Raw genomic sequence first — 23949 nt, forward strand, 5'->3', positions numbered from 1 at the left:
CATCTCAGTAAAGCCATTAATAAAAGACTGATATAAAACCAAAGGAGTGCTTTAAACTTGTTGTGTGTTTGTACACATAAAGATCAGTACTTATAGTAGTAGTATAATCCTGAGGGACCGAAGCAACTCATTAAACCGAGGTCTACATAAACATGAAAAAACAATCTAGACGTAGATCCTGGCAAAATGGAAAAATTAACATGACATCTGGGCATCAGGGACTTTTCCGGCCAAAGCTGTTTTTGTTTTATTTCAGATAAGTGCATGTGTAATGCAGTTACCGAGATAACATTACACTGTCATTATCGATCTCTCAGTGCACTGCAGCATAAAGCTGTCTGGTAGATAATGCATACAAACGTGGTTGTGATGGGGGTGCCTCAAACTGAGGGAGTGGAAAGTTAGCTATGGTTGCCCCGTTACAACACAATCTTTCACAATTGAATGTCTCCAAAATAATCCACAAAGTCTAAATTAAAGGTGTCATTTATTCAATGAATGCATTCGCTCCGCCACACGTGATACATAGAACAGATAAAAAATTGTAAATCTGAACATGATGAGGCAGAAATTACATGCTGTCATATGAATAAGAATAATTTTCAGTTTGTTTAATAAAATAACAATGTATAGTCATGTTCTGTATGAAATTTTTTATTTTATTTTGTTGTGCTTTCTGAGGCAACAATTTGTATAAATACATATACTGTTATACCCCTAATATCCTACCAGCTATTGTGGAACATAGGGGAGTAATGATACTGTATATGTATTCAGATTTTTGGTTAGGAACATTTGGTACGGTACAGAGGTGTTACGATTTCTCACACAGTACACATTAAGTGTGGGACAGGAAGTGTTTATTGTATTGCGTGTCTCCTTGGTGTATTGTAGATCTTTGACTAGTAGGAGTTAAGGCTAACGATAGTTCCAAGGCTGTGATGAGGTGGTGACTTGTCCAGGGTGTACCCCGCCTTCCGCCTGAATACAGCTGAGATAGGCTCCAGCACCCACCGCGATCCCAAAAAAGGGACAAGCGGTAGAAAATGGATGAATGGATGGATAGTTCCAAGGAGAATCTCGACCTTAAATAGCCTCTTCCACACTTAGCTTTCTTAGTGAAATATGTAAAAGGCAAACAGATACAATGAAAGCAGTGTGCTATTTATACAAGCTGGAATTATTATTACTGGAAATATTTTACTCCACTAAAGTAGAAAAATAATTAACAGTCTTTAAACGCTTACTTTTACAAACCATGAGGATGGTTAATCATGACAATCCCTGGCACAAATGTTTTAATACAATGCCTTAAACAAATGGAAGATGCCTGGACTGGTGACATACTATGTGGGGGTCTGTTGGCCTGCATTTCCTGATAGATTTCTTGTCCAGACTCATTAATTTCAATAACACAAAATAAATCATAGGCTTGAATGTTTATTGTCATGATTTCATCGATACCGATGTTCATTAGTGCTCTTATAGGTACTACATGTAATTTGGTGTAAATAAAGACGTGAAAAGATGTTAAAAGATAATTTCTTATTTCAATTTTATTACCACAAGAGGGGCTAACACCAGCAACATCAGGTAAAATCTAACAACAGGTAAGTCTTTTCTCAACATCTGGCTTTTAAAGGGGAATTGCAATTTTTTTAGGAATGTTCACAATCATTTTGAGAGACAAGAAAACAAAAGGTTTTTTTTTTCCTTTTGCATTCTAACATGTAAAAATCGGATTTTTCAAGGTGGCTAGCAATGCAGCTAATAGGCGCAACAAATTGTGCCTCTTAAATTATTTAAAAAATGCATTCTAAAACCGTCAGTACTTCATTTACGTTCCGTAACCTGTAAAATAATCAAACTGTAGCGACATTGTTATTGTAAGACCGAACACTGGGGAACTATTTTTCTATCGTAGTAACACATCGCCATGCTACATTATTAGCCGTAAAGGATAACTACGGAGAGAGATAAGCTAGCTTCTCCTTTAGCACGAAATGCGTTGGAGTTTGTAATGCACAACACAATGTGATAGAACACCAATTTGTACTGATTGTAACACATGAACAATTATATTACAGTATCTGTAAAGTATTAGCCCACATTTCATGTTTTTTTGCGAAAACATTTCTGTATGCAAAGTGACTTTTCCTTTTATATCCACATTTCAGTATGTTTCAGTCTTTTTGGTAAGTGAGCACTGAGCCCACATCTTTAAACACTTAGAGCCTGATCTACTAAAGGTTTGCGTGTATTAAAACAAGTGCAAACTTGATAGCACACAAAGCGGATCTACTAAACTTGTGGGCAGAGGATTGCGTCTCAAAACAAAGAGTGCAATCCATTTAGCGTGTCTGTCTTGATAAATATGCAGAAAATATAATGATCGTCAGAACGGCCACAATACTGGTAGGCGGTAAGCTGGATAAAAAATACCGATAGCCATATTTGTTTGCAGGAATCTCAACAGTCCTCCTGTACTGATCCAAGTTGGAGCAGATAAAAAAACCAAAAAACAGTTCTCGGTATATATCACTAATTATGTGAGATTCTGCAACAAAAGCATTTACTCACAGTGGCGGAAACTACAGACTACAGAAAATAATGCAACAACAACTCCAAAACCCAAGCCTTCTCACTCAGACATACTAAACACATTCTCCACTTGCTGCCTCTGCTCATCAACTCACAAGTTGATGAATTTTGTCACAGACATCTTCATGATGTCAAATGTACTACTGATCATGACGATGTCTTTGTCTTTCACCAAACCTTGGTGTTCAAGCAATGACACGAAACATTTTGTGTATGTTGACAGTCAGCAATAAAAACAGTTGCCTCCATGTTCCAGCCTTTTATACATCTCTGATTTAATTGTTTGATAAATAATATGTGCCTCCCAAACACTAGGGGGTGATGGTGGCCATTTAGCTTTTTTAGCTGTCTGAGGAAAATAATGCTAAATGCTAATTATTTATGACTAACCAATTATATGTCAATGACGTGTAAATAGTAAACTCTCCATTCTTACTTGACTATAAAAAGTTTGATCAATCAGACCATTGCATCTCTTGTGTTCCTCTCACTCATAAAAACATCTCTTTCTATTAAAGTCATTTATATCTTTTGAGTTATTTACCACAGTTATTTTTGTGGTCATTACCTATCACCAGAGGTGGGTAGTAACGCGCTACATTTACTCCGTTACATTTACTTGAGTAACTTTCGGGATAAATTGTACTTTTACGAGTAGTTTTTATGCAACATACTTTTACTTTTACTTGAGTATATTTATAGAGAAGAAACACTACTTTCACTCCGTTCCAGTTATCTACATTCAGCTCGCTACTCGCTACTTTTTTTATCGATCTATTAATGTTTGTTTTGGTTAATGACAGCTTCAAAGTAGAATCTACACATGCCTGCGTTTCACCAATCACATGCAGTCACTGGTGACGTTGGACCAATCAAACAGAGCCAGGCGGTCACATGACCCGATTTATACAAGTTGAAAAACGTATTGGGGTGTTACCATTTAGTGGTCAATTGTACGGAATATGTACTGTACTGCGCAATCTAATAATAAAAGTTTCAATCAATCAATAAAAAGTGTAAAGGAAAAAAGGCACTTTTTATTTCAACCGTACTTCCCGTCAAAAGCCTAAAGACTGATCGCACAGTTCCTGTCTTCACAATAAAAGTGCCGCTCCATCGCACCTGCGTTAACAAAATAAGAGTCTCCGAAAGCCAGCGCAAACAAGCTAGCAAACTACGGAGTTTGCCGCCAATGTATTTATTGTAAAGTGTATAAAAACGAATATGGAAGCTGGACAAATAAGATGCCAAAAACCAACGACTTTCATGTGGTATTAGACAGAAAAGAGGAACTTTTTTCTCCTCCATTTGAAAACGTGGACGTCTGAGTCCAATCATTGCAAGTCATCAGAATCAGGTAATACACCAACTTATATTCTTGTCTTCATGAAAGATAGGAATCTATATGTTAAACATGCATGTATATTCATTAAAACACCTTCAACATGTGAACAAAAACGGCAAAATAAATAAATATAAATTATATACTGTATATATAAATGTATGTATGTGTATATCTATATATATATATATATATTTATATATATATATATATGTATATATATATATATATATATATATATATATATATATATATAATTTGTGTGTGTATGTATGATATGTGTGTGTATAAATGATATGTGTGAGTATGTATATGTATATATGAGGTAGATCACCTCGACTTGGTCATTTACTAAGTAATTGATAAACGTTGAAAAACGTATTGGGGTGTTACCATTTAGTGGTCAATTGTATGGAATATGTACTGTACTGTACAATCTACTAATACAAGTTTTAATCAATCAATCAAATCAATGAATGCCTACTGAGGCTATGGTGCTGTTAAGTTATTGTGGCTCAATGTGCCATTTATTTTATTTTATTTTAATGTACTATTATTTAATATATATTATTGTTTTAGTTGCTTAAGAGATATTCCTGGCTCTGAATATGCTCATTGCTATTTTTATGTTTTTGTGCATTATTTGTTGCCGTAATCAGGTTACTCATCAGTTACTCAGTACTTGAGTAGTTTTTTACAACATACTTTTTACTTTTACTCAAGTAAATATTTGGGTGACCACTCCTTACTTTTATTTGAGTAATAAATCTCGAAAGTAACGGTACTCTTACTTGAGTACAATTTCTGGCTACTCTACCCACCTCTGCCTATCACTGTCTAACAAAATACACATTTATTATTTTCACTTTATTTTCATTCTATACAAATACAGAAATTATGTTTTGATGTTAACATGTTTCTTGTGGTTGCTTCTCAGAATGGACTTTGATGACGAGGACGGAGAGGGACCAAGCAAATTTTCAAGGTGCCAAAATTGAAAACCAAAGCTTTGACACATCCTGTTTGAGGGTATCTGTGGGTACTGTTGGATCATGGCTACAAAGTAGCTGTTCAGCTGCATATATCATTACTACCATTAGTAATTTTTGTTTGACGATATATTGACAAACATATTGCGGAAACAATATTATTGCCATTATTTTTTTGAGACCAGTCATGTAAAGGTAATACAATAATAATAATGCATGTATTTCCTTTAAATCTTGTACTTCCCATATATTTTAACATTGTAATTGGAATGTACGGGTAAGCTTTTAAATCTCCAAGTTAAGTAAACTAAAGAAATAATAAAATATACTTTGTTTGCAAAATTTTGCACTTGGAAACAAATCACAACAAAAAGTATGAAACTATGTTAAGGAGGTAGTGAAAACGTACAGAACCTAAAAGATAACTAAAAAGGATAAAAAAAGTATTGACAAAGTTGCACTTCAATATTGAACTTGTAGGCAGGGGTAGCACATATTACATTACTTAACTGACAATCAAGTTAGGACCTTTTTAAACAAAAGTGAAGAGTAACAATATAAACACTACACTATAAGCAGGGGTCATGTAAAAAAAACTTAAGTCTGGCAGAATCCAACCGAGGAAATCAAATCACGACAACATGACAAGTATCCGTCAAACATTTGCAGCGTTTTCAGAAAATACCAGTTTTACAACAGTATTAATTGGAAGCAAATTTTTTGCGACGTATTTAACAACATTTTCTGTGAATGCACACTATTTTTGCTGTTTTGTTTACATTATCTGGCTTGTTCACCAAACGCTTCAGTAAGTGTGGACTGTCAAGTTTGTTGTATTTGCGCACATTCGGCCAAGTGACTCCTCTGTGTTGATATGCCTTTTTTGTTCCAAAGGTTTAAACTGAAATATTCCCACACAAGTGCAGTGGCATTTGGTTTTGTGATAATTGTTTCCATCCTACCTGCTACTTGCTAACTAGTTGAACTATGTGATGCTAGCTGGCCAGAGTCCTCGCCTCGCCGCACAAAGACTCAAAGACACTTAGTGAGGACAAGATAATTCCCCCCTTTTCTTTTCGTTATGGCACAAACACGCATACCTGCTGAACACGACGAAAAGTGTGAATGCTCTTGAAGCATGCACATGGCGATTTATCGACACCGGAAAACTTACCGACTTAATTTTCATGCATCATTGGTTAATTGACTTATCGAATATATATTTATAGGTATACGTTGTTGTCAACGTGTACCTATAAAGTTTTGTCAATCACATCTGGGTTTTCTTTTATTTTCAGTAAATTAATATCAGCATTTTTAAGTCTTTGTTTGCCTGTAAAAAAATACCTACAGATACCCTGATGTTTGGAAAATTACATGATCACTTCATAAATCACTTTTATTTGATTTCATTAAGAACACAGACATCAACCTTTATAGTTTTCGCTTCAAACAGACATTTTTGCAGCATCTTTCTGTTCGGCTTTTATAGTTTTTTTTTTATTGTTATCCTATAAATCTACAGGATGTCAGTGCTGAAGAATTTGAACTCTGTGGTAGTTCCCCTTAAGGCTATTTTCAAACCTGTGTTAGCAACCAACAGGCTGCATGAAGAGCAGTTCTGGCCCCACCAGACAGCAGGAGTATCTTCTCTGTGAAGTACGTAGCCTGCATTTGCATGAGACAATTGGTATGTTTGTTGCTTGTTTCAATATCGCAATAATTTTTTGATTTCTTACTGGGATGGGACATTAGCCACTAGCTGGCTAGAAAGGACGCTACATTGCATTGAGGACAACTTTTGTTAACTTGTCACTGTCAAATCTTTTTTGAAAATATAATCTGGAGGAGTCTGAATACTTGCTCAATATAGTGACAAAGTTGCTAATTTGACAGCAATAATTCATCCTGCTAAATCCTTTTGTTTTCATGCAGACCAGGTGTGTTATATTATATTTATGAGCGAAGGCTAACACATGCCACAAAACTACCAGTGTTTCTAGCGGTCCAAATTTATTTATGACGGGCTGCCACAAATGTATGCGTAACACTGTTATTTAGTTAAAAGAACAACATATAGACATGTACTATATGAAAGGGGTTGTTAGGGTTAATTGGGTTTTGTTATCTTCTGGTGCTAAATAAAAAAGATAATGTAACTCGATCTTTTCAAGTCAACTTTTAATATAATGGTTCCCTCCGGGTACTCTGGCTTCCTCCCACCTCCAAATCCATCACTAAATTGCCCCTAGTGTGTGAATGTTGTCTGTCTATCTGTGTTGGCCCTGCGATGAGGTGGCGACTTGTCCAGGGTGTACCCCGCCTTCCGCCCTATTGTAGCTGAGATAGGCTCCAGCTTTCCGCGACACCGAAGGAAATAAGCGGTAGAAAATGGATGGATGGTTGGATGGTTGGATACACTGTGCTCCCTGATGGTTTTATCACCTTTAAGATGCAATTAAGTTGAGTTGAGGTTGAGTTGTGGTGGATAAGAACAACAATTCTGGAAAAAGGAATCATGCTGTAAGAAAAACAGCACTTACACCTATTAACATAATTCAGCTTGTTTTGTTGCACACATCGCACCATCATCTTTGTTTAAACAACTGCTAATTCCACCATTTATATTCTCATATCCCTTTTTTCTCCCATGCACAAAAACACCTCAAAGCTTTTTTTAAATGTAAACGTATATCGATTACACACACTGAAAGTCATGTGATTGTTTTTTTTTTCTTCTGTTTTTTATAGGTATGATGATGATCAGATACCTGGTGGGGATAAGGAGCGATATGCCAGGTAGGCCAAGCCTGCTGAAGCCAAAAAGGATAGTCGGGATGTACACCGTCCTCAAGTCAAACCAAACACCCAAAAAATCATGAATACTTTATACTCGTTGAATTGCATGAAGACAACCTGATCTTGTTCTTATTAGTTTGAAAAAAGATTCTTCAATAAAATAAAGTGATGACGTTACAATAAATATGAGGCAATGAAACAATGCAACGAATATGAAGATGAACAAGGGGAATAAACTAACAACAAACTAACACACCAGGAAGAATGAATGTGCAGCTGCTGACCATGCAGAACATGTAATGTGCAACAAACAGGTGATCCTATACATGTAAGGAATCACTTTTACACTCATGTAACTAAGCCACATGTTAAGCCAGAGTCTGGAAAAATATATTTACTCAGTAGTTTTTTTTTTAGTTTCTACTTGGTTTTAGATCAGAGGATGTTGTGGGTTTGTGAAGCTGTTTGAGCTTAAGGGCTATATGAATAAAATGTGGTTGATTGACTGATTGATTGATTGAAATACAGTGGTATATCGGCTTACTAGTTTAATTGGTTTTGTGACGGAGCTCAACACCCCAAATACTCGTATCTCATATCAATGATCTCCTTTTGAATTGAATTGGAACTCACTTAATCCGATATGGGCCCCCCAAAACACCAAACCTTTATCATGTAACCCCTACATACACTCCTCTCAGAAGAAGGACCATCCCTTTGACTAAGATCATCACCACTCCTCTATGCATCAGTCGGTGATTTCTCGGCAGACCGACCTGTCTACATACAAGAGGATTCCCCTGCTCACCTCCCTGTTGACTGGACTCTCACATTATTATCGGTATCCACTTGGCATCCATTGCACTGGTCATCCGGGGAAGGGGGAATATCTGCGGTCCCCTCCAAGGTTTTTTCATTGTTCTCATTACCTTGAGTTTTTTTTTGCCCTGGTGTAGGATCACACCAGGGCATGTCGTTGTGGTTTGTGCAGCCCTTTTAGGTATTTGTGATCAAGGGCTGTATAAATGAACTTTGATTGATTGATTGATCCCCACATGGCCTGAAGATACACTTCTCCCGCTAAAGAGACTGTTTTGTTGAGTAGACTAAATTTAAACCTCAGTACTTGGCTGTACACACGAAGGAGGTGCTATCCTTTCCCCCAACCAGAAGCCCTGGATGACCAACCAGGTCAGGATGCTTCTCAAGGATGGCAAAGCCATCTTCCGGGGAGGCAACAAAGACATGTATGGTGCTGCTAGAGCAAAGCTGAAAAGGGGGATTAAAAAGTCAAATTTGATAACAAAAACAAAATAGAGGGTTAACTCGGCAACAACATCCCACGTCAGGTGTGGAATGGTATTCAGGTGATCACCAACTTTTGGGGCCAGAATATTAAGGTTAAGAACTGGAACATCTCACTTGCGGAGGAACTGAAAACTGTCTTTTCTGATAAAACTCAACAGGGATGTGTGCTGAGCCCCCACCTCTACAACTTCTACACATCCGATTGCAGACCAGCCCACAACTGCAACACTATAGTAAAGTTTGCTGATGATACAGCAGTGGGGGGTTGATCTCAGTAGGAGATGAGTCGGCCTATAGAAGCAAGGTCTTGCGGCTGTCTGTGGGTGCATGGCAAACAACTTGGCTCTGAACACTGCAAAAACAAAAGTGATCATCCTGAACGTCAGGAAACATAGGGCATAGGGCTCTCCCCTCTATCAATGAAAATCATTGGTGAGACTCCTCAACTTCACCTGTCCTGGTCTGCCGACATTAGGGCTGTGGTCAAGATGGCACAGCAGTGTTAGTTTAGCACTTTCTAAGAGTGCTCTGTATGAACAGCATCAACCAGAAGCAGCTGACACATATCTACCTGATGACATTTGACTGACATCCGTCAAGAGCATCCTATCCTACGGCATCACAGTGTGGTTTTCCCCCTGCACCAAAGCAGACTGGAAAAAGGCTTCAAAGAGTGGTCAAAACAGCACAGAAGGTTGTGGGCTGCTCCTCCTTCTATTTGAAAAATATATTCACATATCGCTGCCTTAGAAGAGCACAGATTATTATCATATTATCAGAGACAACACTCATTCCACCCACCACCTGTTTGACTGACTGCCCTCTGGTAGTCCATCAGATCTAGGAGAAACAGACTCAGGGACAGTTTTTACAACTACTAAAACAACAACAAACTACAATACACTGCAACTACAAGATACAACAATACACTACTGTAAGTGCTACAATAAAGTACAGTACACTATTACAAGTATTACACCTGCAAAAAGGTATAACACATTACAAAACTCTACAAAACACTACTAAAAGTACTACCACCATAAAAAAAAACTACAAGTGCTAATAAAACTACAACAAACATCTGGATTCTGTACTTGACAACAATACTTTCTACACTTGCTATGTTACGTTCAACCACTTTTCAATTTGTGATCAAATGTTTATTTAGCACATTCTAATACACATTGTATAATTAATATATTATTAACTGGCAAGCATCAATTTAGAGTATGTTGAAGACATTGGAGGGAACTTTTCATCTACTTTGTTAATTTTTTCCCCAAACATTTGAAAGCAGAGTCAAGCCTTTGTCCCCTTTTATAACAGTTTTTTTGTCTATTTTAGAGAAAACCACAGTGAGATTGAACGACGCCGACGCAATAAAATGACACAGTACATCACAGAACTGTCAGACATGGTCCCTACCTGCAGTGCACTGGCCCGTAAACCTGACAAGTTAACCATTCTGCGCATGGCCGTCTCTCACATGAAATCAATGCGGGGCACTGGAAACACGTCTACTGATGGAGCTTATAAACCCTCCTTTCTCACTGAACAGGTACCTTACTACACACTTAAATATGTGCAATTAGTGTTTTCTTTACTGTGCGTATGTATATGATGTTATGTTGGTGTTTTTTCATGTTAAAGTTATACAAGCTTATTTTGCTTGTTAAACTGAGTGGATTCCATTGAGTTATTGAATATGAATCAGACATAGTTTTAATATATGAATTAGTCAATTTAATCATGATAAGTGGGGAGTTAAGAACCCCTGCTTTCTACTATACACACTACATTTGCCTTGACTACATCTGTGCTTATGGATACTGTATTCTAATCGATGCCATTTGCTTGTATTAAGACTCAAAATAAACTCTAAATCTATACTAGTCAATACTGGTCAAAACATGTCTTGGCCCATCTCAGTTCAATATCAGTTCAGTTTATTTATTCATATAGCACATTTAAAAACAACCTCAGTTGGCCAATGTGCTGTACAGACATAGGAAACCACATTTGGAACAAAAAAAGGGACATATAGTGTCACATTTACATGGTAACACAGAAGGATGAATACAATACAATAGTAAAATATTCCTTAAACGAAGTGCAGAATAAACACCTAAAATACTAAGATGTAATAAATAAATAAAACAAGAAAAAAATGCAACCAAGATATCCAGCCTAACTGAATTTGGATGCCAGGGAGTAAAAATAGGTTTTTAACCTACATTTAAATTGACTCAGATACTGGGAGGATCTAATGGATAGTGGAAGGTTGTTCCATAGCCTGGGCCCTGCCACTAAGAAGGCTCTATCTCCCATGGTTTTGGGTCTGGTTTTTGGGACAGTCGGGAGGAGCTGGTCTGAAGACCTCAGTGTCCTGCGAGTAGAATAATGCTGCAGCAGCTCAATAAGATAGAATGGGGCTACTTGGTGCAAGCATTCAAAAACAATAAGTACAATTTTAAAATAAACTATGAGTAACTGGGAGGCCAGTACAGGGGTAATGTGCTCATGTCATTTGGTTTTGGTTAAAAGACGAACAGCAGAATTCTGTAAGTGCTGCAGCTGCTGGAGAGAGCCCTGATTCAGACCTAAGTACAACAAATTACAGTAATCCAGGAGTAATGACACAAAGGCAGTCTGTGGAAGACACTGCAAATGTTTCTGTTTAGTTCAAACAAGCTGTCAAAAGTAACTCCAAGGACCAATAGCACTGGCATTACCTTGCAGCGTGTTTGTTTGACCAAATACGACTTTTATTGTTTTCTTTTTGGTTAAGTATAAAAAATTGGCCCCCGCAGCCATTCTTGTACATCACGCAAACAGTCATGCAGAGTAGTCATGGCAACCTGGCTATTGTTTACTGTTACAGGAAGATATATTTGAATATCACCTGCCAAACAGTGAAAAGAGACAATCTGCTTTTTAAAAACGGCACCCAGTGGAAGCATGTATAAAGAAAAGAAGACATATGCAAACATTGAACTTTGGGGTAAACCATACTTAAGGGCATACTCAGAGGAGTATTGGCCTAGGTTTATAGAAAAGCTCCTGCTGGTCAAAAATTTCTGGAACCATTTTAGAGCTGTACCCCACACAAGACTCAAAGCGAGTTAAAGTAATGCTGTGATTTACCGTTTTAAAATAAGCAGTCAAATCCAAAAGCACAAAAACTGAAGATTGACCTTAGTCCACAGCTAAAAGCAGGCCATCAAAAACTCTCTCAGGCGAATTTTTGCACAGTGTTCCGAAGCCGAAGATGAGTCATATGAGTACCGTAACATGACTGAAAGTAAAATGACTGTGTTTTTTTTCGCATAAAGTTGGCTATACTCAACATTGAATGAGTTTATGCTAATACCAAATTATACTGCTTCATCAAAAAACAAAAATTTTAAAAATAAATATTTTAAAAATAATAATATAGGTAACAGGACTATGCTGTGATTCGAACCCCCAGTCATAGTTGGAATATATACAGAAACCATACATTAGTGAATTTTCTTTTGTTCTTCCCATGGCCTGCAGGTGATGTAAATGATGCAACTTCCTATGGACCATTTGACAATTTGAATATTGCACTTTCGAGTGAGATTGACACACGAGGGCCAATTTTGTGTTGCCAATCTATCCCCAGGTCCACCTGAACATGAAATTAAATACTGTCACTTTAACACAGGCTTTGATGCCTGTGGAGTTGTTGGTTTGTTTTTTTTACTTAAATTCATATGCTTTAATCACTGTTAATTACAGGTTGCTCAACACAATTAAGGAAATCGTTAATTTTAATATGTTATCAGATTCCTTTCTGGTCCCATTGATTTGCTTTGATGAAAAAAAAAAAACCTTTTGGGGTCTTTTTTGCCTCTTACTGCTGCACTATCTATGAAAACGTACTTTGTAAGATCACCTTTGTTGTGTCTAAAAGTTCAGATTAGACAAGTATTTGATCTTGGATATATAATTCTCCCTATTGGTAGCCACATTCATTCATTCATTCAGCAGTCTCATGACCCGTTGCAGCACGTCATGTCATTTTTTTGTGTGTTTAGTATTATTGTTCCCTGTGTTTGATGCTCAGTTATCGTGACAGAGTGGATAACTTGGTACTCATCACTGGTCTCAATAGATCTAATTTACGTCATTATGTTATTGGTTTGCTAGCATTTATAGGAGTACTGGTTTAATTTTGTATCAGTTAAATGTACAGGTGCTGGTCATATTATTAGAATATCATGAAAAAGTTGATTTATTTCATTAATTCCATTTAGAAAGTCAAACTTGTAGAATGTATACATTTATTCCAAACAGACTGATACATTTCAAGTGTTTTTTTCCAAAAAAGAGATGATTATAGCTGACAACCAATGAAAACCCTAAATTCTACATCTCAGAAAATTTGAATATGGTGAAAAGTTCAGATATTGAAGACACCTGGTGCCACACTCTAATTAGCTAACTAACTCAAAACACCTGGAAAAGCCTTTAAATGGTCTCTTGTTTTGATTCTGTATGACACACAATCATGGGGAAGACTGCTGACTTGACAACTGTCCAAAAGATGACCATTGATACTTTAAAGAAGGAGGGCAAGACACAAAAGGTCATTGCCAAAGAGGTTGGATGTTCCCAGAGCTCTGTGTCAAAGCACATTAATAGAGAGGCGAAGGGAAGAAAAAGATGTGGTAGAAAAAAGTGTACAAGCAAGAGGGATAACCGCGCCCTGGAGAGGATTGTCAAACAAAACCGATTCAAAAATGTGGGGGAGATCCACAAAGAGTGGACTGCAGCTGGAGTCATTGCTTCAAGAACCACCACGCACCGACGTATGCAAGATATGGGCTTCAGCTGTCTTATTCCTTGTGTAAAGCCACTCTTGAATAAGAGACAACATCAAAAGCGTCTCGCCTGGGCTCAAGACAAAAAGGACTGGACTGCTGCTGAGTGGTCCAAAGTTATGTTTTCAGATGAAAGTAAAATTTGTATCTGCTTTAGAAATCAAGGCCCCAGAGTCTGGAGGAAGACAGGAGAGGCACAGAATCCACGTTGCCTGAAGTCCAGTGTCAAATTTCCACAATCGGTAATGGTCTGGGGTGCCACGTCATCTGCTGGTGTTGGTTCACTGTGTTTCCTGAGGTCTAGGGTCAATGCAGCAGTCTACCAGGAAGTTTTAGAACACTTTATGCTGCCTGCCGCGGACCAATTTTATGGAGGTGAAGATTTCATTTTCCAACATGACTTGGCACCTGCACACAGTGCCAAATCTACCAGTACCTGGTTTAAGGACCATGGTATCCCTGTTCTTGATTGGCCTGCAAACTCACCTGACCTTAACCTCAGAGAAAACCAATGGGGTATTGTGAAGCGGAAGATGCGAGATGCCAGACCCAACAATGCTGAAGAGCTGAAGGCCACTATTAAAGCAACCTGGGCTCTCATAACACCTGAGGAGTCCTACAGACTGGTCGACTCCATGCCACGCCGTATTGCTGCAGCAATTCAGGCAAAAGGAGCTGCAACTAAGTATTGGTTGCCGTACATGCTGAAACTTTCCATGTTCATACTTTTCAGTTGGCCCACATTTCTAAAAAAATATTTTTTGGTACTAGTCGTAACTTAAATTCTAATTTTCTGAGATACTGAATTTGGGATTTTCAGTAATTGTCAGTACTAATCATCAAAATTTAAAGAAATAAACATTTCAAATCTTTCACTATGTGTGTAATGAATTGATATAATATGTAAGTTTCACGTTCTGAATATAATTACTGAAATAAATCAACTTTTTCATGATATTCTAATAATATGAACAGCACCTGTATTAAGTTAACTGTTGCAAGATACTTACATGTAGGAGCAGCTCATCTTCAGAAGTGTTTGGGGCGGAGCTGGCAAGTATTTCCTGGTTTTGTGAGGTTGACCAAAACAAACCCCAACGCAAATGCTGATAAGACACTATAGCGACAAGCAGCTGCTAGCTCATAATTGCACCCACTTCTTACAGTGTGATAAGTCAGAGTACTACAGGAGGCACTCTAATACACTGCCTCCAGCTGTATTTATAACCTGATTATCAAGAATAATGATGTCACACTTACATTGAAAAAAACAGCCTTTAGATTCTACAGTGTACGAACTACAAATTCCAGGTGTTAAAAATGTCTCTGCAAATAATACTTTGGCGACATTGTGACAAGCAAACAAGCCAGTAAGCCATGCCCTCACCCAAAAGGCAAGAATGAAAAGTGGCACAAGACCACTTTAAAATTTAAATCAACAATGTACTGAAGTTGCAATGATTGAAGCGCAATGAGACAACTGTAATAAATATGCAATCAGATTAATTTGCAAGGCACTTTGCTCGGTAAACATGTAATTAATTGGAACGATCAACATAGCCTCCTAAGACCCGAACTCTTGGATGGCATGCATTTTTATTAAGTGTAAAAACTAACCATCCATCCATCCATTTTCTACCGCTTATTCCCTTTGGGGCCGCGGGGGGCGCTGGTGCCTTTCTCAGCTACAATCGGGCGGAAGGCGGGGTACACCCTGGACAAGTCGCCACCTCATCTCAGGGCCAACACAGAGAGACAGACAACATTCACACTTACATTCACACACTAGGGCCAATTTCTAGTGTTGCTAAAAAAAGTTAAATGTTGCTGTCTGATCTCTTGGATGTGTTTTAGCCATCTTGAAAATAATATGTTATGTTGCATACTCTTCCTCCACCATTAATTGGCAGTATATGTGCTTGTAAGTGGAAAGCAGACTCATGTAGAGAAAAATGTTGCTCCAATTCTGTGGAATGGCTCATATTTATTTGCTTTGTCTTTTGGTATAGGAATTGAAGCATTTGATCCTGGAAGCTGCGGATGGTTTCCTGTTTGTTGTGGCTGCAGAGACGGGACGCGTGATATATGTTTCTGATTCGGTGACACCTGTGTTGAACCATCCCCAGGCTGAGTGGTTTGGTAGTACCCTCTATGAACAGGTCCACCCAGATGATGTGGACAAGCTAAGGGAACAGCTCAGTACTTCTGAAAACTCCATGACAGGTAGATAAACAATTGTTCAAATGTATTTATTAAAAAATACAATATTCCCACAAAAATATTGATTTTCCTGGAAACTTTTGTATTTTCAGGTTTTTAATTATTTCACACCTCAAGATAAGCCCAAAAATTAATTTCTTCAATTTGAAGAATTGATGAATTTTGTTTTCTTAGATTTTTTGCCCATGATATCTGCGTTTGAATGTATTTTGTGGCATTTGCATATTCTCATTGGAGGTATGAATGTTCTATTATACTTTTATACTCATGATGCTGAAATTATGTATGTTTAAATATACATGACATGATGCTCAGATTCACAGGGCTTGACCTACATCATGTGCAAATTGATTGATAGCACGCAAAACTGATCTACCAAAATTGTGTGCCGCGGATTCCGACTGTTTAATGAACACATTAGCAAGCGCAATCTATGTATTCATGTATATGAAGATTATGTGCCTAGTACCAAAATCACCATAATATTGGAGGAGGAGATGCAAATGTAATCATTTAGTGCCCACAATGTGATAAATCAAGCCTAAAATTGTTTTGTAGCTATTGTTTTTGCATCTACATTTAGCACTTTTACAGGTATGTGCAAACTAGCGCTGTTTTGCATTAATGATTGCGACCGTCGAGGCAAAAAGGAAGACTTAAATCAAAGTGTGGCCAAAGTGATCAACGGCGGTGTAAACGTTATCAGCACATGCACACACGTGCTCTCATGAGAGAGCACATTGAGTTGCATTCATTAATAAAAAAAGATACAGAACTTTTGTCTTTAAATCAGAAATACAGGTTACTGAAACTTTCTTTATACTGCTGTATTGTTTTATATGTTGTAGTGATTTAGTTATTACATTTATTTATATGCTTTATCTAAAACCCCCGTTTCCATATGAGTTGGGAAATTGTGTTAGATGTAAATATAAACGGAATATAATGATTTTCAAATCATTTTCAACCCATATTCAGTTGAATATGCTACAAAGACAACATATTTGATGTTCAAACGCATAAACTTTTTTTTTTTTTGCAAAGAATCTTTAACTTTAGAATTTAATGCAAGCAACACATGACAAAGAAGTTGGGAAAGGTGGCAATAAATACTGATAAAGTTGAGGAATGCTCATCAAACACTTATATGGAACATCCCACAGGTGTGCAGGCTAATTGGGAACAGTTGGGTGCCATGATTGGGTGTAAAAGCAGCTTACATGAAATGCTAAGTAATTCACAAACAAGGATGTGGCAAGGGTCACCACTTTGTAAGCAAATTGTCAAATAGTTTTAGAAAAACATTTCTCAACGAGCTATTGCAAGGAATTTAGGGATTTTACCATCTACGGTCCGTAAAATCATCAAAACGTTTAGAGAATCTGGAGAAATCACTGCACGTAAGCGATGATAATACGGACTTTTGATCCGTCAGGCGGTACTGCATCAAAAACCGACATCCGCGTGTAAAGGATATCACCACATGGGCTCAGGAACACTTCATAAAACCACTGTCAGTAACTACAGTTGGTCGCTACATCTGTAAGAGCAAGTTAAAACTCGACTATGCAAAGCCAAACCCATTTATCAACAATATCCTGAAACGCCGCCAGCTTGGCTGGGCCCAAGCTCACCTAAGATGGACTGATGCAAAGTGGAAAGGTGTTCTGTGGTCTGATGAGTGCATATTTCAAATTATATTTGGAAACAGAGGACGTGGTGTCCTCCAGAACAAAGAGGAAAATAAACATTCAGATTGTTATAGGCGCAAAGTTCAAAAGCCAGCATCTGTGATGGTATGGGGGTGTATTAGTGCCCAAGGCATGGGTAACTTACACATATGTGAAGGCACCATTAATGCTGAAAGGTCCATACAGGTTTTGGAACAACATATGTTGTCATCCAAGCAACGATATCATTGACGCCCCTGCTTATGTCAGCAAGACAAGTATTACAACAGCGTGACTTTGTAAAAAAAGAGTGCGGGTACTCTCCTGGCCCACCTGCAGTCCAGATCTGTCTCCCATCGAAAATGTGTGGCGCATTATGAAGCGCAAAATACGACAGCGGAGACCCCGGACTGTTGAACGACTGAAGCTCTACATAAAACAAGAATGGAAAAGAATTCCACTTTCAAAGCTTCAAACAATTGGTCCTCAGGTCCCAAACGTTTATTGAGTGTTGTTAAAAGAAAAGGTGATGTAACACAGTGGTGAACATGTCCTTTCCCAACTACTTTGGCACATGTTGCAGCCATGAAATTCTAAGTTAATTATTATTTGGCAAAAAAAATAAAGTTTATGAGTTTGAACATCAAATATCTTGTCTTTGTAGGGCATTCAACTGAATATGGGTTGAAAAGGATTTGCAAATCATTGTATTCTGTTTATATTTACATTTAACACAATTTCCCAACTCATATGGACACTGGATTTGTAATTACCGGTACATGATTAGCCCAATGTGGCCCATGAGTCAAATATGTTGCCCATCCCTGATTTAGCATGTTATTTGGATTCTTAGTAGATCAATTTTGCCTGTTCTATCACATTTAACTAACATTTTAATGTTTGCAGACCTTTGGTATATTCATGACCCTTATAGTTGCAAAAAGCTTTGAGGGTAATATTGAGTCTGTGTGCTCACTAGAGGGCACCATTGTGTTATTTATTTTCTTTAACAAGGAATCTTCTCTGGGACAGATGTAGCAGCCCACTTTCTGTGTCAGTTGTTTCATCTGACAGCAAACTCAAAAATCAAAGAAACAAAGTCACTATAACAGAATCTTACAGAACTATACTTATTAATAACTTAGAAACTAATATATAAATTTTACGTCTACCATCATAGTAGGGGCCACCCGTCCAAGAAGGTCAAGTTAATTTTATTGAATAGTTTTTTTGGTTAAATACCAAATCACGATAGAAGTTAAGTTAGGATACAAGTCACATGCAAAGGGACTATGACCAGTACTGTACATGTAACGTCTGTTATATGTAGACTAGGGTTGTCCCAATATTAATATCTTGTACCAAACTGTATTTCGATACTTTTCAAAATAAAGGGGACCATAAAAAAAAAAATCATTATTGGCTTCATTTTAACAGAAACTACTATCATACATTACGTATTTGTTTCCTATTGCACTCAAAGAACAAATTTAAATAATTTATTTTACAATTAGCCTGCCATAATTTAGTATTAGGTTAGAATAGAATATAAAGCTTAGTTGACACGGTATGAAATGCTCAAATACAAAACATAGTAAATACTATAAACACTACTCTGGCTATAACTACATAGATAAAACACAAATTCTAGGATTTTTTTTTAAAATTCCGTCATTTCACTTGGTGGTTTTGAATATGCTAGTAATTGGCAACAAGTCAACCAGCTGTATGTGTGTCTACATATGTACACAGGGAGGAGCTAGTTAACTACATTTTCTGTCGCTCTTTAAACACCTTGTGCAGGCACAGAGGCTTGTTATTTAAATGTTTACCTAAGTTTGAAAAAAAGGTAGTAATACTGTTTTGCCACTTTTGACAAGGCATGTTTTGAAGCACCTCTTGCAATGTGTAAAGCTTCACTATTATCGTTAGTTTTGAAGCCCAAGTACCTCCATATTATGCTTCACGCTCCATCTTTATTATCCAGTAGAATCACCGGTTTTTGTGATTATTTGTCTCCACACTGTTTCTGCTTGTATGCGCTCTGTCTGTGCATGTTGACACACTCAACATGCACCTTGGCTCAGCATGTCACCACCGTACGGCAATATTTGTTTGAAAAAATGTTCCAATATTTTTCAAAGGCAGTATAGGCAGTAATTAATGATTACCAAAGGACTTTATTAGTACCAATTAGGGCTGGGCGATATATCAATATATATCACAATATATATCTGTGCGATATAGAAAATTACTATATCGTGATATTGGAGTATTTGTCTCACGTAGTTGCTTTTTAGCTGCAGGCATTACACTACAGGCTCTTCCAACTCCTTCTTGTCTCTCCTTCCTACAGAGTGTAAACGCACAAACTTACACATGTCACATACTGTCACGTCATATGTCACATACGTCTACGCCCTCACGGAGCAGAGAGGTAGCAGCGTGGCTAACGTTAGCTGTGATGCTAGCGGAGTGTTGCGGGTGGTAATACGAGAGAAAGAAGGTGCCAATCTGGTAACAAATGAAGGAAGAATTAATTCCCCAGAAAAACAGCACAGGGTCCATTGTCTGGCGGTGGTTTGGCTTCAAGCGGGAATATGTCAAATAGAAAACTTTAATTTGTCAAGTGTGGGGCAAAAGCGTTGCTACCAAAAGTAGCATTACTGCTAATTTGTAGCATCATTTGAAAAGTCACCCGTTAATAACTGTTTAATATATACAGTTTTGGTCAATTGACTTAGTTGTGATTTCCTTCTCTGCATGAAAGTTCAAAATGAGTATATATTAATGCAGTATGAACAAGAATGTTTTAATGTAGACACATAGAATCATCATACTGCTGTGATCATATGTATCAAGTGTTAATTCAAGGCTAAGGCAAAATACCGAGATATATATCGTATATCGCAATATGGCCTAAAAATACAGAGATATTAAAAAAAGGCCATATCGCCCAGCCCTAGTACCAATATAACGTACAACTCCAGTATAGACACAAAAAAATATCACACCTGTCATATACAAAACATGCATTAAGTTTATACTTGCAAAGGTACAAATTCTGTTTACAATATGGAGAAGATCAGTGCTGTCCCAAAGACAATGATACTTGATACACTCTGCCTTTATGTATATATCATGCCATTTAACGTGGATACAAGCTGACAAGGTGATGTCATAGGGTTTAATGCAGGGTAAATTAGGTTGAAAAGTACAACAGTGTACTATAAGAAACTGGAGGAAGACAAGAACAAGATACAAAAAGAATGGGATACATTGTTTTTGGCACGGTAACTAAAAGCGTGAAAAATTATCAAGAGGAACAATTGTGTTCTTGCTGTTGCCTATGTGCTAAGGAACACCACTAATTAGGAAGCAGCAGCAGGTGGGTCCCGTTGCTCAAACTTGCATAAGCACAAACAGAAACAAGTAGAGGAGTTTATGAGTGGAGATTCAGGGTTTTCCCTACCATGCCAATATAGATGTGAAAGTGTATATGTAGCTTGGGACATGGTCAATGTGATATCATCATCGAATTTGCATATTTGTTGATGATGCATATATATACTTTTTTGAATTCTAAATATAGTTTGCATACATTTTAAAAACAAGTCTGTTATTGGTAATTTTTATAATATATTTTTGTTATATTATATATCGTTTTGCTCTATTTTCATCATTGTTATTACTGTACAATGTAAAACAGCCTATATACCAGTGGCAGCTGCTAGTCTTTTAAGTAGGGGAAAATATTTTTCTACTCTTATTATTGCTCGGCTATTATTGTACTCTTTAAACATCAGTGCTTCTTCAATAACAGATAACAGATATATTCATATCATCATGCAGAAGCCTGGCGTCCTTCTTTTAATCCCTCTTATTTATTTGCTCACTGTCCGTGGGCGGGAGAAAGTCAAGCATTTGTCCAATGATTGTCTAGTTTGGTTGCAGCACTGTGACGTTATGACATCAATGAAAAAAAGTCGCACCAGCTGTCGCCAACTTAGCTGAATTCAAACAAAGTTGAACGCAATCCAACAAATTTACTGCAAAATGCAAAAGAACATATTTGACCACTTTTTTATATTTTAGGAGAAACTGAACTTCCCTTGCAGTCTTTAGCAATCGCCACAGGTGTATATGTGGCATATTAGACTGCTGTATACAAAGGTGGATAAGAGGAGTCAGCAAGTCAGATCCGTAATTTCAAGACAAGGACTTGCTCTAACGGTTGGGTGGGTCTTGGAGTGGAGTGCTAAATTGGGGTGTGTGCGTGTCATGTTTAGAGGAGCCGTAGGGGGCGCCTAATCTCACTGCCGAGGATCCAGACACCAACATGCGTCTTGCGCCATGCCACAAACCGAAACATATGGGGGAAACCCTGAGATATCTTTAGCTGAATATCTATCTCTATTTATCCATCATCCCATCCTGTCATATTATTATGTGTACACTGTACAAATTAACACACATTTTGGAACAACCACTCGTGTGTCTGTGTACTTGTGTTTTAAAAAAAAAAACTGTTTGTGTTAATAGGGCGGATTCTCGACCTAAAGACAGGAACCGTGAAAAAGGAGGGGCAGCAGTCCTCCATGAGAATGTGCATGGGCTCCCGGCGCTCCTTCATTTGTCGCATGAGGTTTGTGTTTAACATCTTTGACAAGATAGCATACATGAGTACAAAATTCACTCAGTCATAATTATTTTTGGGGACTTTTGTTTTTCATTTTGAAACAAGAACGGTACATTTGTTTGATAAAAGAAAAACATTTTTAGACTAACATTAAAAAGAAATACTCAAAGTCGCCTGAATTTGTGCCTAAGATTGTAACAAACGCACCCATGTTCTCCAGGTGTCGCTGTCACTATCACTAATCAAGAAGTCACGGGTAGGACTTAATATTCAGGTTGGAACGTGTTTAACAATAAATAATCAAAAGACATACAATATGACCATTAGCTACAACACCATCAGGTTTATTTTTAATACCACACAAATTAATCCCGCATAACAAATATCTCCCCCCTCCTGTCCATGTAAATCAGCAATACACTACCAACACCTGCACAACACACTCAACCCCACTGCCTTAAGTGCAGTTTACCACGGAAGGTTTATACAGAAAAGATATTACCCAAAGTCCCCAAAGATACGTACGCGACATGCACGAGCGGCATGCACATGCGGGCAACCGATAAAACATTGGAAGCCGCAGCGTACATACGGTACCGCGCATTCAACTCAAGTCCTTTTGGTAATTGTGTCTTTTAGTCCCAGTTCTCCACAGGCCAATGGGAAATCTACAAGTAGTGGCTCTGAAAAAAAATGATTTGGCCAACAGGTGGTCCAGGTGGCATCTGACATCAGTTTCCGCTTCGCCCCATGCGATAGCACCTGATGCCTTTTATATTCCCACATTCCATTTATTTACATTTTTGATATTACCATTATTATTGGATATGCCAGTAACAGTTCATAACAATTCATAAATGAATAATAATAATAATAAGTGTATATACATTTATACCCAGATGAGCACAAGCTAATTGTGATTATCTCATGTTTCCAACTCTGCCTTATATAAATATAATCAAAACTGTGTTCTGGCTACCTGTCTTTGGCGGCAAGTTGCCGATAGCAGTTATAAACTTTGTCAATGGCGACCACATCTTTAATGCAGCCAGCAGGTACTTATTGTGTATCCCAGAATATTTTGCTGGAATGAAGCATGATATTGATTTCAGCTGGTGAATTTTCGTTAATAAATTCCTAACTTTTCCTCGTATGTTTCTTCCTAAGTGAGGAGTCCATTCAAATTCATGACAGGTTTTTAAAAACGCCCAAATTGTTCCCAAGTGCTGTCCTTAAGTTTCTGAATGCCAAATGGTTAGTGCGTAGTTGTCTATCATAATTTGCAAATAAACACACCTTTATTGCGCCAATATGCCGATGTAAACACCCTTAATTCCGTAATTTGCATAGGTAAATTAAATCCCCATATAAGGGCACAATTCCGGCGGAAAAAATAACATCAAACACACGGCGAAAACACAAACAGAAGATACATTCTTATTATCCTGCGGGGGAAATATATCATGTCAAAACGTAAGTTTAAGAAAGGGGGAGACAGCTCTCGGTAGCCTAAAGCGTTCAAATACATATTTTT

The 23949-nt window shown here is 37.6% G+C and overlaps 1 protein-coding gene across 1 annotated transcript in view; it reads left to right on the top strand.

Annotated features, from left to right (window-relative positions):
- The window catches only part of arnt2 (aryl-hydrocarbon receptor nuclear translocator 2), a 129064-nt gene that overhangs the window by 40670 nt on the left and 64445 nt on the right, over positions 1-23949 (top strand). The window contains exons 3-6 of the mRNA XM_061884220.1: positions 4881-4928; positions 10384-10597; positions 15896-16109; positions 22319-22421. Of these exons, the coding sequence (XP_061740204.1) occupies positions 4881-4928; positions 10384-10597; positions 15896-16109; positions 22319-22421 (579 nt within the window). The remainder of the gene's footprint in view (positions 1-4880; positions 4929-10383; positions 10598-15895; positions 16110-22318; positions 22422-23949) is intronic.

Source organism: Nerophis ophidion, linkage group LG02, assembly GCF_033978795.1.
Source record: "Nerophis ophidion isolate RoL-2023_Sa linkage group LG02, RoL_Noph_v1.0, whole genome shotgun sequence".
Lineage (NCBI taxonomy): Eukaryota > Metazoa > Chordata > Actinopteri > Syngnathiformes > Syngnathidae > Nerophis > Nerophis ophidion.